Genomic DNA, 20,071 nt, shown 5'->3' with positions numbered 1-20,071 from the left:
GCAAGCTAAAGAAGCACCAAACTTGTCTTCTATAATCACGTACCACAACATGCACCACAACAGCAGAGCACAGATGCAGATGCTGTATAACATTAGGTCTGATTTGTGGCATGTTTGGGGGTTCTGCTATGAAAGCATTCACATTTCAAATACAGACTGAGGGTCACTTACCCACTTCCAAGACAGTTTTGCCTGTCAAACAGGCCAACCTAAGTATTTCCCATTTTCAACAAAGTACTATAAACAGCAGCTTGTTAAAAATGATTTAAATTGCTCTAAAGAACCTCTTGATTCTTTCCTGGCCTTTGGTCTTTTAAAGTAAGTAGGACAGAGAAATTGTTCCTAACAGGAATAGACACCAAGGCATTGAAATGTAAATTACCATTTTGTATTTGAAAGACACTTAGTATTATCCCAATGACTTTCTAAAATGTCACAATATTTGCTTCCACAGCACTTAAGCTAAAAGGCAGATTACTTGCTGCGAAAGTGTCAAACTCTGCTCCCTATATAATGACATCACACCTAAAACAGTAATGTCATGGAAGAATCCTTCCCATTCCTCCTTTGGTTTCTTTAAGGAAAGCAGTGGGGGGGGGGAGGGGAAGGAAAGAGAAAATGTGTATTAGGCAAAAAGAATGACAAATAAATAAAATTTTATAAAAGCAAGCAGGAATATTATGCTGAGGTGCTCCTTGTTCGCTATTACCAGCAGATAAATTTGTCCCCCAACATCTCAGCATGGCAGGAGTTACAGACCTGTAACAGCAGAGAAAAAAACCCCACCCACTAACCTGGCCATCCCATGCCCTCTGATAAATGCTTGACTGCAGACATGCAGTCCTGTCCCAAAGGGAGCACTCACATTGTTAACAGTTACATTTTCAGCTGTACAACAAAACCACCACAGTCCACCCTCCTTTTTGATAGTGGGAGAAATAATCCCTTCCAACAGGAACAGCCTCTCTCTCCATGTGGTTTTTCACAATATACTGCTCTTCTCAGCTATATGGTTTTAAAGGCTTATAACCTAATAGACAGACATACATGATAATCCGAGATTACAATCGGTATGAGGGCTACTTATCTCTCGGATTTACAACACAGGCTTTATTGGTTATTTATCTGAAGGGTCTCTGGAGCGGAACTATTTAGAAGGAATAAAAAAAGCCTGTACCTATCTTACTAGCGGTAAAGAACACAGATATGACTCAAAAATCACAATTAAATGCTCAGACACCATCATTTGCACATTTTGCTGCCTTGTTTTTTTCTGTTTTCTTTTAAAATCAGTCAGCAATCAGTAACTTTCAGGGAAAATAAACTTAGTAACCATATAATTAAATCACAAATATAGATATCTGACTATTTTAAACGGAACATGAGGTTAAATTAAGTTGTGGGGGTTTTTTAAGTGAACCTTTCTACCCACGGAGGACCACAGAAACAAGTTCTCAAAGATGGATGATCAGAACCCTCAAACTGAAAGAAAACAACTAATTTAGAGAAAGATGAGACTGTCAAGCATGTGGAAAGCATTCCATTTATTGGTAATATTTTCTTCATACCTGTTAAGAGAAAAGATAGTGCACTAAGTATTTCCTACCTCTCACAGGTTGACAAAAATCACTTAATATGAATTTTACACCAACAATAAGAAGAGTCCCTTCCCCTAATCATGAAACAAAAATTTAAAATCTACTTGCAAAGATAAAATAAGCCTACATTATTTTACAGCAGAAGAGAGTAAAGATTTTAATCAGAAACATGGGACCACTTCCAAAGAACAGACTGACAGAGACAGCCTGCCATCTTGTTAAAAAAAAAGCAGAAAAAAAAAATCTAGTTCACTAATTAACAAAAAAGTCAAGGCTATCATTGCCTCCTGAAGAAAAAAAAAAAAAGATTATATTTTACAAAACATTTAAGCAAAATTCTCCCCATCTTTCACTGGCAGGAGGCATCCACAGGCTATCTCTGCAGCACATGACTGCATTCAGGCCTGAGCCTCCTCCACAGGCAGCTCAAGTTCATTCATGCTAACTTGACAAGTTATCCCAAATGAAAGCATCAAGCAAGCAAGTTCAAAGGGAAAACCTGTGGTGCAAAACACATCCAAAAGATACAAATGTGGAAGGTACCTAGAAGAGAACCGCACATCAGGTGCTGGCAGCAATGCATGTCAGTGCCTATATAACAAATTAAATCCTGGTGGGGCAACAGCTGCTTCTATAAGCCCAAAACCCCATAATGACTTCTGGCAAAGAAGCCCTCCCCTAATCATCACGGCTTTCCCAATCTGCCACTGGTTCACCAGGGAAAAGCCACTGCTAGGAACATCTTTCCACCCACCACCATCACTGCAACCCCTCTTACAGGGGCTAATCCTTACTCTGTAGGCATGTGTTGCATGTTTTTTGACAACGTTCTGATGCCATGGTAACAATTTATCTATAGATGCCAAGATGGGCTCAAAATGCCAAAAAAACCCCACACCATATTGCTGTTGTGAAAACTCATTTAAGTCAACCTATTTTGAAGGCAGCTTGGACAAAGAGAAGGCAATGTGCACATCTTTTTTTTTACTCCTTAGCACTGAGCTGCAGTAAATAATTATCTTAAGTAGTGCAGTTAGCAGCAACAAGATAGAACTGTCCTGCAAAAAGTGCATTTGTTAAAAGCCTGTGGCTACGGACCAAGTACTGAACTAATTTATAAATTAATGGCTTGCTGCTGCTGCTTTTCTTTACCTTCTTGATCCATAAGGAGATACCAGTCTAAAGAGTAAAGTACTGTGTCATTACTGAAATGAAAACACTACCACAATTCTCTCTAAAAGAAGACAAAAACCCCCAAAGCACTCTTGGCATCCTGCACAGAGACACCAGGCAACAGCATGTCCATTACTTAATCCCATCATCAGTCAGGTATATGTTGCTACCAGCAGGAGGGAAAAAAAAAAGAACATTTGCATTAATCCCTAGTGCTGCCCAGCCCTCTTCTGGGCCCTGGGTGTTGCAAAATAAATCTGTTGGCTTAAAGGTCAACTTCAAAGATGAACCTCACATATTTCAAGCTACTCTGTAATGAAGAGGGAAAGCCCCTATCCTTCTCTCTGTAGAACTTCACTTCCACTAGTGACCAGGAACACAGAACAGATCGTTGTTAATAACAGGTGCCACAATGATCTATTTTAAATGGTGGAACAAGACACAGGCAGATCATGAGACAGGAAAGATTAAGAATAGGAGAATATAAAAGCTGGAAGTATACAGTGAAAGGTTAAAAACATGAGCAAGGAAAGGAAATTATCTTCAGAGTCTTCTATCACATCCTGTGCTGCAGGCACCTGAGCAAAGTCGGAAATGTTTGCATAGGACAGAGTGCAGAGGTTAGGAGATGTTATTATTTCCAAAAACCTTTTGTTGGCTCCAATAGAAGAAAAAAGGGTTTGTGTTCAAGATTAAGAAAAACTGAGTGTGTTTCATTAAAACCAGTGCTCACCCTGCATTCTCTCATGCTAACAATCAAGTAACTTTGACCTATGTCAATACCACTTGAATCCAGACCAGATAGCAGAACAGAGGCTGAAACACTTCAGCTGTGCCTACTTGCTAAGTACCAATACATACACCCAGGTTGATTTTCACTTTAAAACATGCTGAATAACAGACATACAAAACATTAACAAATAAACTTGTTTTATCCCCTAACCAGAAACAGTAAAATTAATAGAAAACAGCAAAAAAATGCAGAACATCAAACCTACACATGGCAGTCATTCCTGAGAAACATACAATTGGGGTTTACCATCTCACATTGAGTGTTTAGATCCATGGCTCTGGGCAGATTCGCGTTACTGATGCAGCTTAATGGCACCATGACCACAAAGAGACATCAACCCTGAAACTGGACAAGGGAGCAGGTAAAAACACTTACGAGCTACTGAGAAGTTATTTAAAGGTGATTCCCGCTGGTCAACATCTTGTGGTCGTTCCTTGTAGCCAATGAATGTGCCATCGTTCTTTAAAAGGAAATACCGCGGCCTCCATGTTTTTATGTATTCTCCTGCAAAGAAAGGATGGGCAAAGGAAGAGAACATAAGAAAACACCTCGAAATATTGACTCATTGTAATTTTTTTAATTATTGAAACTATATGTCATCCTGGCATAGCAGCAGTTTTAAGAGCATTCAAATCATTCCCATACAAAGAGTGGAAAAATGTAGGCACTGAGTCAGACACTGCTAGTGATGTTAAGCATAAAAATGTGACTTCACAAAAGGTAAACAGCAATGTTTTGTTCTTGTATCCACTCAAATTTCCATTCAAATTCTGCAACATCTGCCTTAAATGCATTTAAATTAAAAAAAAATAAAAATCAGAGCAGATGTCCTATGTATTATTTTTGCTATTGTCATTTTTCATACTGACAAGTGAAGAAATTTTTTTCATTTACATTTTGCAATGCAAGTATTTTAAACAATGGGCAATTTACTAATTAGTCAACTGCTTTATCAAACCAACAGTCACTTTTAGAACATAAAAAGATAATTCTCTGGTTAAGTTACATAACATCACTCACTTCTCTCACAACATTTCAAGCATGAAACACAAGATGATATATAACAATATGAAGGGAAAAACACTAGATGATGTATAGCTACAACAAAGAACAAAACAAACATCTATTCCTTTGTCAGCAAAAAAATCCCTAGCTCACAATTGCTCATCTGAGTAACCTGCACAGGTGACAACTCATGTGACTGTTACAGCCATGTTCAAAATGTCCACCAGTGAAAAAAACAGAAGTTGGTTAGAACCTCAGTTATTTAGGGGATTTACTCAGCTGGGCTTCAGGGAAAGAAGACAGGGGTTCCACTTGCAGCTCTTCTGAGTGCCTTTGTGAATCTGCCTCAGTTTCCCCATTTGCTCATTGTTCACATTGTCATTTTCTCAAGACAATCTCTTCAGAAGCTCAAAGAGCCTTATGTGGTGCCGAGGTGGCCCTCTAGGTGCTAAAATATACTGTAGTAATGTCTCTGTTCAGTTGAGTAACACCTCACTCTAGGTGCTATTTGAGTCAGGCTATCAGCCACACTTTCCCAAATCTGCACACCCCAAGAATAACCGACTTCAAAAAAAAGAAAAAGGAAGTGGTCACTACAAAGCACCCCACAGCTGGGCAGCAGCTATACTCTCTTCCAGTATGGTTTCTCATTTGTTTGTTCAGCATCAGGGAGAGGACAAGAGTGCCAAACTTCTCTCTGATCTCCTGGAGCAAGAGAACAGCTGCATACCCCATGATGCTGTTCTTGCAGTGACTGTATACTCAGTGCGCACGGTCTATATAGGCTGGTGAGCTCTTCAAAGAACCACAGAGAGCAGTAAGAAAAGATTCCCCAGATATGTATCTGCTACTCTCCTGTTCTCCCAGGTTCCACTCACACCCTCCTTTCCTGTTGCTCGGCCCTCCTCTGCTGGCAATTTCTCTCCCAGCACCGTGCACCCTGCCTCAGGAACTCCCCTGCAGCTGCTTTGCCTCCTTCCTCTTCCCACAGACCTCCTCTCCTTCTGTGGTGCTGTTTCAACCTACTTCAGGCCCCAGCTGTGTCATTTCTTCTCTGTTCAAATTCATAATTTTCTCTGCTGCATGGAAGCACAAGGAATTCCAATAGTTCACATCAAACAGCCATGGGCCTGTGCACCCCAGCCACTGCTTTCACCTGTTTAGTCCTTCTTAGGTTTTAATTTTCTAATCTACAGCAAAAAAACCTAAGAGGTAGTGAAGTGAATAGAGTCACACAGCTACCTTTCCCACAGTAGCCATGTCTGCAGAAAACACCCATTTGCACTCATGAAACAGGGCATGGGGCAAGAAAGAGAAGAGGAAAAGGAACGAGCACAAACCTTCTCAATCTTATAGAGACAGCTGGTATGGTTGTGTTATCCTAACCTATTAGGGGTTTACAAAAATGTCATTGCTGCATTAGAATTTCAGAACTTGCCTATAGCTGTCATGGCTTAACATTTATAAGCAAGGCAGTAAATGTAGAAGGTTTTGTTGTCATCAGCTTTTTAATTCTGACCTTAATTAAAAGCTGAAAACTTTCTTGGATGAGTAGAGATTATGAAGCCTTTCACATTTAAATTATCAATCTAACTCAGCCCAGATCAGTGAGATTACTCCAGTCTCATTAGTATTACACCACAGATGTGACTACAGGGACGAGAAGACACATGGCATGCTCAACCTACCTCCTGACTAGAAGTTTGCCAGGTAAGTGGGTCAGGGAGGCAGCTAGCCAGACTATCACAATTTTCAAATGCACTGCTACATACCCAACTCATAGATTTTTCTTCTCTTGCATGAAGTAGTCCCAGGATACCAAGGAATGATCACATACCCCTTATCATACCTGCATTCAGGATTTAATTCATATTGGATGAGGCTAAAGAGAGGGCAAGACAGTTTCCATTTCTGTTACAGTCACCATCACTGGAGTTGTTTAAGAAAAAGACTGGATGAGGTGCTTGGTGCCATGGTTTAGTTGATTAGTGTTGGATGATAGGTTGGACTCCATGATCTCAAAGGTCTCTTCCAACCCAGTTAATTCTATTCTATTCTATTCTACTCTACTCTATGCTACTCTACTCTAAATCTATAGAATAGAATAGAACAGGCCAGGTTGGAAGAGACCTTCAAGATCATCGCGTCCAACCTATCAACTAATCCAACCCACCTAATCAACTAAACCATGCAACCAAGCACCCTATCAAGTCTCCTCCTGAACACCTCCAATGATGGTGACTCCACCACCTCCCTGGGCAGACCATTCCAGTGGGCAATCACTCTCTGTGTAGAACTTCTTCCTAACATCCAGCCTAAACCTCTCCTGGCACAGCATGCGACTGTGTCCTCTTGTTCTGGTGCTGGCTGCCTGGGAGAAGAGACCAACATCCGCCTGTCTACAACCTCCCTTAAGGTAGTTATAGAGAGCAATAATGTCACCCCTGAGTCTCCTCCTCTCCAGGCTAAGCAACCCCAATGCTACATGTCTTCTCCATTGATACTTATAGAATCATAGAATTTCTATTTTTTGCAGATTCTGAAATTATTATCTGGGGTTTTTTTCAATGAAGTATACATTTTTTACACAAAATTGCATTGTACTGTCACAATAGACTCTTCCTCTTATGTTTGGCTTTCATACTTCCTGACAGCTTTATACCACCAGTCTGTTTCTCTGTCCAAAACACATCATCCAACAGGATTAATCACAGTCTTTTAAATGGTGCATTCCACATACATATAGTATGCACCTCCACACTCACTCACCATTCACTCTTTCTGTGTGAAAAATCAAGGATTTTATTAGTGACACACATCCTACTTGGACCTTCCCTTATCTGTTGCTTTACTTGATCCTAGTTCCTGAACCATCTTTTTATATTTGCAAATAACTTGATTTTCAACTTTTTTTTTTCCTTTTCCACATCTGGACTTAATAAAGCTTGTAATATGACAAGCATAGACATTATTGATTATTGCTCTTGCCAAGAATAGTGTGAGGCACACTGCAGCATCTGTGGTATAAATTTTATTATGTAACATACTTTCACATCTTGCAGCAAAGCGGCAAGACACTGCCTGGTCTGTTGACTTCCCAATCAGATAATCTGTAAGTACAATTTTACATTCAAGCCTGAGCAGACTATCATTCTTCTGCAGAGCTTCTGAAGCACAGACTCATCAATGGAGTCATCAAGAAAACAGGCCAAGTGTTTACTGTTCAGAAACAGGTTTGTATTTTTGTGATTATCTAAACCACTATACACTTTCTACAACCTGTAAAGAGGACTACATAATGGCAAATCTGAGTATTTTGGGCAAAAAAGGAGTTTGCAATAAGGACAAAAAATAATGATGTGGAGCCTCTGGGACAAAGCTGAGAAACATTAACACCTTTTCCATCCTCCAATATTCTCAGTAAGCTGTCATGCCTGAAGAGCAAACTGAGCTGTGTTTCATTTTTTGCCCTGTGCTTTTTGTTTCTGTTGCGGTTTTGTTTTTAAGAATCATAAGCAGAAAGTTACTTGAAGTTATCAATATTAGTAGTTACACAGTCACACTAGAAAGAACTGTACCAAGTACAGTAAATGCAAGCATGTGTGGCAAATTCTATCAGACAACACTAAAAAAAAAGAAAAGAAAAGAAAATCCACCATGGAAAAGTGAACAATTTACAAAGCAAAACATTTTTTCCTCTGTGATTCATTGCTTGTGTAATGCCCTGGCACAGCCTTCTTTGTTTTCAGTAACAGAATGCTAACACTGCAGAGACAGGAAAGCAGAAGCATGGGTTATAAATCCTACACATAAAATCCTGGAACCAAATAGACTCCTCTGTAGCTTGCTAGCCTTATTATTTAAAATCTTTATGTACCATTCTGTTTACTCCAAACAATTTCCAAATTGCAAAGATTCCCAAACTGTACATATCTGGAAATACACATGAAGATTGTTAAAGACCAATTTTCCTTTATTGCCTTGCATCAGCCCCCACACACTGCACTTTAAAATACTTAACACACACTTAGAATGTAAATCCATCTCAGGCCAGAAAAGCTTTACGCACAGTAACACATACTGCAAAGTACACTTACGCCTGACTATTTCAGAAAAAAGTTAAACACAAAACTCTTCTGGTTCATGAAAAGTTAATTCTGCTGAGGATTTACAATAATGCAGGGCTAGGTTATTTTCCTCTCCTCTCCACAACAGTATCTCACCGAATCTGGAGCTGTCTACCACTGATAGAGTGTCTAACATCAGAAACAGCTGCCACTCCCTGGGAAGCTCACGGGGTAAGTGGAGAATAATGAGCAGCAAGCACCAGCAGAACAAAAGAAAATCCATCTTTATTTACCAACTGCTGCATGCTTGTTGCTGCATCGAGCTCATTCAAAGCCAACACCACACCCTTTAATTCAGAACAGCCTATATTTAAGAAGCCTCTGCCTTTTTTTTTCTTTGTTTGTTTTAATCAACTCATACATACCAATGGTTTGAAGAAGAAAAATCATTAGGTTAACCAAGTCAGCATCCAATGATACTCTTGATATTTAGAAAGGCACTGGACTGACCATTAACTCTCTTATGCCTCAAATTAACCAGCACAAGCCCAGGACCACCAACTCAATTATATGAAATGCACTCAAGTAGCGACCACAAATCTATAGCTAAATAATGCATTAAACTTTCTACTCTGAGCATCAGAAGTAGCAACATTAATAAAGGTTAGAACTCAAAATATTAAAGCTTTTGAGTTATGAAAGTATTCTCTACGTTCCCACACCCTCAGAAGATGTATGACATTCCTTAATTGTACAGCCCTGAACCGTCTGAGGGAAACACGAAAGTTATGCCAATCACAGTGTTAATGTGCCACTGGTCAAAGGCGGAATGACTCATTTCTGAGACTTCAATGGCCGTGAGAAGTGGTCTGCATCCTGTCAGACTAATAAGGTTTCGGTGAAACAGATGCCAGCTTCCTCAAAGACGTGAAGCTTTCAGGAGCTGCCATCTCGTGCGTGCTGAAGAGCAGGACAGGGATTTACAGTTAGTTTTTGCTGCTTGAGTAAATAGGCTAAGTGTTCACTTGCTTCAAGACCGGCTGAAATCAAAACATATTCGGAAGAAGAAAGCAGGGCTTGAAAACTGACCTTTGCATTTCTAAAGCACTCAGAAGCAAGCCCCTTGAAATGCAGCAAGCTAATTCTGGACCTTAATGACTTGACACCAAACAATTAAGTCTAGAGTGACCCAAATGAAAACTCTGCAGTTCAAATATGTTGGGGCTTTCTTAAAAATAGTTGCACAGACACCCACCAGGCTGGTGCAGTACTCTTCCCTTCCCTCCACAAACTGTCAAAACAAGATATTTAAACACAGTGCCAGGTTTTTGGTAGCTTGGGGAAAGGAGAAAGAAAGAAAAGAGAAGGGGGGAGGAAAAAAAAAGGAGGTTATGCTAATGTCTTTCTCAACACTTGCAGAGAGAGGAGGACCTCTGGTTTGTCTGCCTATTCAGAGGCGCAGCAAAGGGGGCTGGTTCTTTGATTATTTTTTTTTGGCCCCTCTCCGGACGCCTCCGCGCCCGCCTCCAGCGTACAGCTGCGGAGGCGACGCCCGTGCCCTGAATCTTAATGAGGCGGCTGGGCCTGCCGCCGGGGCTGCTCCCCAGTGGGGAGGTCAACCCTCGGCCCTGGGCCTGCTTTCGCCAGGCCAACGCTCCTCCAACTCCCAGCCCGGCTCCTCTGCGCCTGTCACCACCCCAAGGCGGGCTCCCACGGTCGCAGAGGGCCAATTCAGGGCACGGCAAATCCGCTCCTCGCTTTATGCTCCCTGGGGCAGCTGGACGGTCGTGCGGTGCACCGGCTGCCCGCATGGCCGTGACTGACGTGACTGCCAACAGGTTAAGAAGAAATGCCTCCTCCTCCTCCTCCCTCCTGCTCGGCTCCAGCTTTTCTAAACCTGCTGCCTTTTCTCACGCTCACAGAAAGCTACAACAGAGGGCACCTGCTTCATTACCATATCTTGGGGGAATTTGAGAAGGGAGGGAATGAAGAGGGGAGCTGGAGGTGGGGCGAAATGGGACAGCTGAGCAGTCTGGCCTTCCAGCGACAAAGGGAGCCTGCGAGGACTGCTCCCAGTCACCTGACACCCGACATCTGTAAATCAACTTCAGAGAGCAACAAACAGCCTTGGCTTAGCGCCTTCTACAAAGCTCTGTGGGCGCGCTCTGCAGAAAAAGAAGTGTATTGGAAGCTACCTCAGTCTTTAGTTACACAACAGCGCAGATGGGAAACACCTAACGAAGGCAAGGAATGGGTGCTCTGATTTGTAAAGCTAGGCCATGGGAGAGATCAGAAGTCAGATTATGGAGAAAGAAAAACAGATTCTCACCCAATACTTTATCCATGCAAGGAATGGACAGCTACCACGTACATCTACTTCCATCTCTGTCAAAGGGTTTGAGATCATCAGGCAACACCACCACCACAGAAGAGCTCACTTCTGTATCTTTTATCACTGTATTTCAGCTGTATGGTTATGTAAAACTGAAACACAGAGGTCTATCTTTTTTTTCCCCTCATTTTTTTTTACTGCTGAATTTCAGTTTAGAAGGTCAAAAATGTTGCCATACTGCTTACAGCAATCAATTTAAGCAATACCAGATATTCCCAAAGGAGTGAAAGAGAATTAATCAGCATGTAAAAAACTCCTTACTCCTACCTTTGGCACAGCTTAGTCAGGCTAGTCCTAACCTACAGCTGTCTCCAGTGGGAGAAGATGTAAATGAAGTTTCATTAAAAGCAGCAGTTTTAAGGATAGCCACATAAATTACAGGAACAAATAAAGCAATTTCTTAAGTTACTCTGAAAAAAACCACCAAATCTCAGAGTGAATTGCATCTCCACTACCTTACAGTGGGAGCAAAAGGACTCAAAACTGCTATGAAGCGTCCAATACTGTGAGAGAAACCTTTTCTGTAATATGCTTGCAAGCAGCTACAGCATTTTAACAAATACAAACGTTCCTGTAACAGAAAGAACTGTCACAGATTCCTTTCCTTTTGAGAGGTGCCCAACTCTCTCATTTTTATAAAAAAGGAAGTGTCAGATCCACTGAACTGAATTAAGCATGCTTGGAATAATTATTTCTCCCCAAGTAATTTTTACATGGACATTATGATAGAAAATAGCACAAGCAGGTAAACAAGACACTTAGACTAATAAAGCCTCAGCAACTTTTTCAGTATCTTCCTTTAAATAAGTGACATAAAAACCAACTATTTCTTGAGCTCAATCTGAAGTTAATACAATCACTATTTCTGCTAAATCAGGCTTTTAAATGCACAGCATGCATTTATATAAAGGGTGTGACTTAATCCTCCAAAGATTTTATGATCCCTACTAAAAATACAAAGAAAAATAAAACCAAAGAAAAAACACCAAACACCACACCCTCACGTATTTGAGCAAGGAAGGGCTTTTCCAGACATCATCTGAAAGCTGATTTTATTATTTTACCTCTTAGCATAAGCATCCTTAGCTATGATTCTTGCACTTATTTGAACACATGCCTTATTTGAATATGACATACCCAGTGGTGTTGTTCAGTAAATCCTGCCTAGAGACTGACAGTGTAAGAGGGAACGATGCAAAGAAAAGCACAAACGCCAAAGGTCTTATAGAGATCACAAAAAAAAAGTCTGAATTTACAGTTCCTAGGGCTGCCTACACATAGAGGATGTTCAGGCAAAGCATCGTTAATTGATTGAAAATTGATTTTAGGTCCTTTCCCTGACTCTGTCCCATTAAAAAAAAAGATTAGGAAAGCCAAAGACTTAGGCAAGAAGGATTTTTATGATCCACTTATTTGCTTTGTGAACATTAAACCTAACAAGTACTCAGCAGAGGCTCCCCATTAAAATCCCAAAGTTGGCAAAGCTGTGAGGTGAGCGGGTAACTGGAGGGAGGTGGGAGTACACAGGAGAGGAAGGACACAGCCACAGAGAAAACATCCGCACTGAGAACCCACGAGTCCCTGGCTTGCTCTTCTAGGCGAGATCATTGTGTCATTCACAAAGCCAACCAAAACCTCAGGGAATTGTTAAGAAATGGTGAAAAAAAGGCTAAAGGACATTAGGGGAAACTTATGGAAACAGCAGCTTTTCTGAAACAGATGATATGGACCAACTTCAGAGGCATTTTGAAACAGGAAAAAAGGCTCTATTTGTGAAAACTAAGCTGCCGAACATGGACTTTTTATAAATAAGCAATTTATAGAGGATAAGAAATTAACACATTGTATTGTTATCCTTTAGCTTCTTGGTTTGAGTCCTAATTTTCAACATAAATACACAGAGTTGTTTTAGGCTACTTACAATAAAAGACCTACCAGTATTTTGTGATCATGCTGCGCATCAGGAAATTTCTTAAAAGTGCCAAAGGAAGGGGGGGAAAAAACCCAACATATCAATGCATAATTTTAAATATGTTTATACAAGCAGTTACTGGGTAAATATTTCATAGAAAGATGTATAACAGCCAAGTTAAGCAAATATTTCAAAGGCAAAAATAAGAAGCAACACAAAAAGGGGTGTACTGTTTATATGGCTGAGGCTAATTTGGATTTCCTTCTTCTCTTTGTCACTATCAAGTCTGCAAAACCATGGAGGAACACACAGAGACCATGTTAGTTCTAATAAAAATGGCTTTATCTTGAGCCATATAATGTCCATCAATGGAAAAACTACAAGTACTTCCCAGAAGGCAAGTTCCAATATTTGTTATCATGGCAACCTCCTGGTTACGCCTCCAAATTTAGTATTCCACAGATAACTTTTACTGAGTCACTACCCTAAACTCAGGAATGGAAGTCTCCTCCAGATAACTAGAGTGCCTGTCTCAATTCAGAAGAATTTTGCAAAATAACTTCATTGCATACTGAGAATTTATTAAAAAACCTTCAGCACTGGGTAACTTGAGAGCAAACAGCCACTGTAGCTCTGATGCTAAGCTAGCACAGTAACACAGGCAGAAGAAACTTTGCCAAGGATTTTTGTGACTTGGACTGAGGTGTGTTGCCACCATAAAGATGAACACAATCAATGCTGCTGTCTCTCAGTGTTCCAGGCTCAGCTAGACACATTTCTGTCAATTTAAGCACTATTAAAATTAATTTGTTTTTACAATACACAGTACAAAGACTGAGTCTCAATATAATCAGACAGCAAAATTCCTTCTGGATTTCAGTACAACCACAATTTATCTGTGTAATACTGAAATATATGTATGTACTACTAAAAACACATACATATAAATGTGACTCAATTTTTGAAATCCAAAGTCAGCTCATCATACCTCTCCCTAAGAGCTCCAGCTCCAGGAGAGACGTATTCCAGGCAGTCAGACAAAACTCTTTCTTAGACAAGGAGGAATGAAATAAAGACCCATCTACCTTGACATTATTACCATGAGTTAATTTTCACATTGCAACAGCATCTTGGTATGCTAAAGCTGTTTCTGTTTGTTTTTAAATAAAGCTTGAAAAATGAAAGGTATACACCACACAAACTTAAAAGCAGATGCACACAGAAAGACAGGAGCTTGAATTGCACTTCTCAGCCTGTGGTGCCCTATGCTGTTGTTTTGGGAAGACATGGCCAAAATTCCAATCTACTCTTCTAAAACTGCTCCACTTCCCAGGGGAAAAGACAAACAATATACCCTACCCCCACAACCAGCCCTAAACTCACACCAGTTTCCACAGACATCAAAACTGGCACTTGTCCTATCAGATTTTCAGAGGTCAGGGACTGCTGCATCAGTCTCACCTTTCCTTTGCACCTTCTTTTCCAAGCACAGCACACCACGACTGCTCCTCACCACACATATTTCCCTCTACCACCTGAATCCTGAAGGCCCCATCCCACAACTGAACACAATCTGCTCTCTGTAGTTCACCTTCCCACTGTTACTAGCATGTTCCCAAAGAACAGAAGCAAAAGAAACACCAAAAGACATCCTTTGCCTAGCCCAGTTACAGCTACCTTTCAGGTATGTACGAGAACTTACAACTTCAGCAGCTGTTCAGGAAAGTTTGATACCCCCACTTAAAACATGAGAACACCAGAAAGCTATAAATTAAGCTTTAAACTCACAGGAGATTTTTGTCTTGTTTATAAAATTTATTTTTTTTTTAAAGATAAAAACCCTAGAGGTCACCTGGAGTAATGTTATTGAAGAAGGTCATCTGGGGCCAGTTCTTGCATTAGGGACTTCTGCAAGGGAAGGTACAAGAAAACCCTGCATGCAAACCCCACTTTGTCATTTGATGCTTAGCACACAACTCTGGTTACAGCATTTTCTTCCACTGGTCCCTGATCTGATGCTATCAGCTCAGACAGCAGCTGCTAGGGGCTCCTCTGCTGCCCCAGGGGTCAAACCAAGCAATGCCACCCTGAAAAACCTGTTGCTGCTGCCAACAAGGCAGTCAGGGAGCAGGAAGAGAAAACGGGGAGGACAGAGGCACCTTGTGCCAAGGAAGAAGACTGTGGTACACGCAAGCCAAGATATGGCTACCACAGTTCTTTTTGAAGAATGCTGCATCAGAGAGAAGGATGCTCTCAAAGGGACAAACTGAGGCATCCTCAGTGCTGGGGCTTGCTGGGCAGGGAAGGTCCTGGGCAGCTGAGATCACAGGCAGTGCAGGCAGAGGTGGCAGCCTGACACTCATCCCAGGTCACACTAGCTGTGCCTGTGCCAATTGCCAGTCCTGGTACTGATTCTGTCCCAGCAGCAACAGGGGCAGCTGGAAGGGCAGGTTGTGCCCAGCCCATGGGCAGAGTATTGCTCCCCATTCAGGGCCTCATTCTTGAAACATGGCCAAGTCCAAGCAAGTTTAAATAGCAAAGCTACATCATTTAAGTACATGGGCACACGTACGTACACTAGAGCTAACAGAGCCTGGCCATGAGTACACAACACTGCTGAGCTGACCCGGCTCATTTGCAGGCAGAGTCACTGCTCACAGTGAAATCTTCCAAAGTCGGGCTGGCCACAAAGAATCAGCCCATCCTCTGGTCTGAGGAAGCTATAAAGTTTAGATTATTCACAAATTAATGATTATATGCCTCGATTCTCCCCTCCTCCTCCATACTGTTGAAAAAAAACCATCTTAACATCAGGATTACAGTTTCAGTATCAAGTCAACAGACATAAAATAAAAAGTTTCTAAAAGCAGTCACCAGACACTTTAGTGGCTAATTTACAATTATCTTTTATCCACAGCACACCACATGAATCTTTGTAATGGGCAGGCCAGGCCTTCTTGCAAATTATAGTTTTCTAAATGAAGTCATATTTGGGTACAGGAATTGGAAGGTACAGGCAAGACCCTCTAAACAAAGTTTTAAAAAGCAAAGAAAGAGAACAAAGGACCCCTGTAAGAATTGCTGTCTTGGTACTGCATTTTGTGATAAAATTGCAGTTCAGTGTCAAAATTAACTAAGCACACTTCTACAACAGGGTCACCATTATCAGTCTGAGAAGCTGTTTTTCTGCATACTTTTCTTCTCACTAGAGAGACCAAATTTCCTTCTTTAATCATCTTCCCTTTTCCAAAACTGTCTCCGTTATTATAAATCCTCCCATTGAACCTTAAATCAACAAGTTTCTAGTTCTAGTTCTAAAATTTGATTTTAACTGATGCTGCTTTGCAAAAGTACTGTTCTGAATTGCTATTCTCATAAAGAAATATGTCCAATATTGACAAGAGTTCTATGAAGAATTCTTGAGGGCCTGCAGAGACTCTTGTAGTTAACTCAAAGGTTAAGTTTACAGTAATTCATCACACAAAAATCAACTGCTCTGCAGATTAGGGCTCCTGCTCCATGCTGCAAGTTGGAATTTCTACCAAACTGTGGGGGTGGCAATGAAATAGCTTCATTTGCAGTCCTCAGTTCTTTGCACCTAATTCATGATGGCACATAGGATGGAGAGAAAGGTAGTTATGGCACTCTACATAGCCTGCATTTCATCAGGTATGCTTCTCTGTTTTAATCTTTAAAAAGGAAACTGTAAACAGTAAGCTGCAAAAACACTGATGATGAAAGAGCAAAAGACATACAGGGTGGGGAGGGAAACAAAAGGAATTTTTTTAAATGAGGTTTAGCATTACAAACATCGCTGCCTTTTAAAAAGGCAAGATCCAGCAGTATTTACACCTTCCTTTGTACTGAAGTTTAATAAACATTTTCTCCAAGTTACCAATTTTGAGAAAATTGCTGGATAAACACTTGTGTTAACCCAGTTACATGGCTCAGTGCCAAATGTAATGCCAAACTTCCCAGTTGCAAAACGAGCTGTTTTTACACACCAAAGTAACCACACAGCAGGCCTGCCGAGCCTGAAGACAGCTGACAGAGATGACTGTTGCTGTCCCCCCATTGCACCGACATCCATCCAAATACCAACATCTGCTGTGCTACAATTTACTTTTTACACAACATTTAGCAAAACAGTGCCTCTGACTGCAACATCATTAAGGAAGTAACAACAAATAAATCGCAAAGTCCCATCAGACAGTTGTAAAATTAAAGCATAGTTTGTCTTGCATACACTGAGCTTTAGTTCAGATGTATCAGACTTCAGAAATAATAAGCATTAGAATCTGTTTTCTTTTATTAAACACACAAGACAAAATTCTGTAAACCGTGGCAAGTGTAATCCATCATTAAAGTGAAAATTACCATTTTGAGGATATTGACTTGACTCAATAGGCAGAGAAGCAGATGCCTGGGAGGCAGCCTGGCCTGCCTGGTACCATTGCAGCAACTCACACTACTAACAGGATTACACTATGCTTGGAATCATAAAAGTGCACTCCCAACTTGGGGCACTGAGAGGGTGTATTTGTGCTTGGCAGGTAAGGAATTAACATTCCTAAAAACCAAAGCACCTTTTGCTTTAAAAACAGGAGAAAGCACGGGAGTCAAGGCAACAGGATGCCACTTCATAGAACCCAGGTGGCAAGGGAGGTGGCAAGGCAGGCTCCAGTAGCAAGTCCTGTTACAAATTCATAGCCTGGGGGTTCAAACTGGGATTTAAGCTTCTAAGTGAAAGCCAAGTTTGGTTAGCAGTTCCACAGCACCGCCCAACACACTTCACATCGCAGAAGTCCCTATATGATCTTGTGTCCTCCAATTAGTTGTCCTTCACACCAGCATCACCCCGGATGCTACAAGTCGAAGTGGGGCAGCACTGTCATCCTAACACTGCCACAGAGCTTGGGCTTTCATTGGCACACATCAGAAGAGGAGGAAAAAAGGTGAATTTTAGTCTTTAAGATTATGAGCAGTTTTCAAAAACAATTCTTTCTTCCTCCTATCCTGCAGTACATGAATGCAAAAATAAAATTTTAAAAAACCACCAACTCTCTTTTGGAAGGCAGATAATGCAAGAAAAATTTCATCAAGAGACAATTTAAATTCTGTTAAGCATCAATTAAATGGTCTTCCTTCAATATTTCTGTTCCTCATCACTTTTAACACAAAAATCACTGAAGTTTCAAAAAGCAACCTTTTTTTGGTGGGAACAAACACTCCCTCCACATCTCCAGGCAATATGTCTGTCAGGAACAACATATTCAACACTCAGCTCAAGATACAAGAACTTGGCAGGCTGTATTTCAAAGCAGTTTCACCAAAACAATACAGGTTCCCTCAAATCCCTATCAGTGTAATAGTGGAAGACAATAATATTTCAGATAACACAGGCAGCAAACATTTTGGTAAGTTCAGTTGATATGCTTTATCCAATATGCAGATAAAAACAACCACATCCACCACTAGATTAACGTGTCTCTAAATAATTCAGGCTAAAGTCAAGGGGTTGGGCATAAGAAATACTTCTTGGAGTTTTGGCCAGTTGATTTTAGTCAGATTTTATGACTAACCATATGATGCACATCATGGAACACAGGAAAATGTCTATGTGTACAACCCTTCCCAAGCAGGGATTTAGAGGACAGTCTCCTCTGTGCTGGCTACTACGTGTTTGCACAACAGGAGTCAAGGTCCATTGGAAACTTATCTAAAGAGCTGCTCCTGTGCAAATTTAAGTTCAACCCCCAAGTTCAGAACTGAAACTCTCTTTGTTTGTCCATTTATCCCCTGGCATGGTTGGCTTTTTGTCAGCGTCTATGCCACATTGCAAGTCATTTCCCAACCTCTCTGCTCCACCTCCGTCCACACACTCTACACACACTCTAACCCCTCAGCAAATGTTGCAAGAGAGGAGGAAGTGTTTCTGACAGTTTGCATACTCTTCACAACAATTTTATTGCGGGGTATAAATGTTTTCTCCTGCCCCTCAACCCTACTTGTAAGGAAACAAAGCAATACAAACAAAAAAATCCACCACTTCCCAAACAACTGAATGCCCTAAACCCAGCAGCAGGAAAGGGGAGGGAAGGGATGGAAAAACAAACAACTAAGAGGTTGGATTACACTGAAGTTATTTTTGTCTTGTTTAAGTGGATGGGCAGAAACAACTAAATATGGAATTTATCAAAGCAGGTGAACAAGGAAGATGACATGAGCCACATGTTTCAAGGAGTAAGAAATAAATGAAGTACACTCCTACCTCCCATCCTGGCCCCAAAAGCTTCCTCAAAACACATTTCAATTTGCATGAGCAAGATTTGATTGAACAAATAGTCAACTCACCACAGCCTTCCCTTTGGACATGTGACAATGTAAATGTTAAAGCAGATAGGTTTCCTGTCTCTTACCTGCTTGTACTATATATAAACAAGTGCTATGAAGTCCCCGTTAAAACGGAGAAAGGTTTGCACTCTTCTGTGGCATCTGGACAGAAATACTTCCGAAGAAAGCATGTTTGTATGTACAGCTGGGTAATTAAGTACCACTTGACATCAAACATTAAGGAATGTTATGGTGTCAGTGGCAACACAAAGGATGTGGTTTCTACAAAATTTAACCAGTTATGTCAAGGACAGTTGCTTACTTCTGGTCACGCTGCAGTCCACAGCTTGCTCAGAGTAACTGCTACAGTCATTTGAATTTCGCAAGTGAAAATCCATTCATATGTATTTTAACTCCTTCCAGGATCTGAGTGAGTCTGTGAAATGCACTAAGCAACTGCTGCCAGAAGAACATACTCCATTCAGTCACTGTGAGCAGCCAACGCTGGCAAACACAAGTAGCAAGTCTCACCCACGCTCTTGGGCTCTCAGAGCCTGCAGCCAAGGATGCAAATAACAGCATTTAGCAAGGACATTAAGTGCTTTGTTGGTATGCCCGCAGTAGTGAGCAAGGAAACATTCAGAAAAAAGACATGGCAGCAGTCAAGCCATGAAATCAGTAGAAGCCACACTCACATCACTGGTGTAACCTACCACTGGGCTTAAAGAACAGAAAGCTTTTATGCAGAACATTTCCCTTCTTCCATCTGTGCTCCCAGTTACCACGGTATCCAAGAGC

The 20,071-nt window shown here is 41.0% G+C and overlaps 1 protein-coding gene across 3 annotated transcripts in view; it reads right to left on the bottom strand.

Annotated features, from left to right (window-relative positions):
• AKT1 (AKT serine/threonine kinase 1) overlaps positions 1–20,071 on the bottom strand; it is a 73,149-nt gene that overhangs the window by 29,241 nt on the left and 23,837 nt on the right. For all 3 annotated transcript variants that reach the window (XM_054161769.1, XM_054161768.1, XM_054161770.1), the window contains exon 3: positions 3,940–4,068. In XM_054161769.1, coding sequence (XP_054017744.1) covers positions 3,940–4,068 — 129 coding nt within the window. The remainder of the gene's footprint in view (positions 1–3,939; positions 4,069–20,071) is intronic.

Source organism: Dryobates pubescens, chromosome 5, assembly GCF_014839835.1.
Source record: "Dryobates pubescens isolate bDryPub1 chromosome 5, bDryPub1.pri, whole genome shotgun sequence".
NCBI classification, from domain to species: domain Eukaryota; kingdom Metazoa; phylum Chordata; class Aves; order Piciformes; family Picidae; genus Dryobates; species Dryobates pubescens.
Note: the sequence above shows the minus strand (reverse complement) of the source record. Positions and strands in the feature narration are given on the sequence as shown.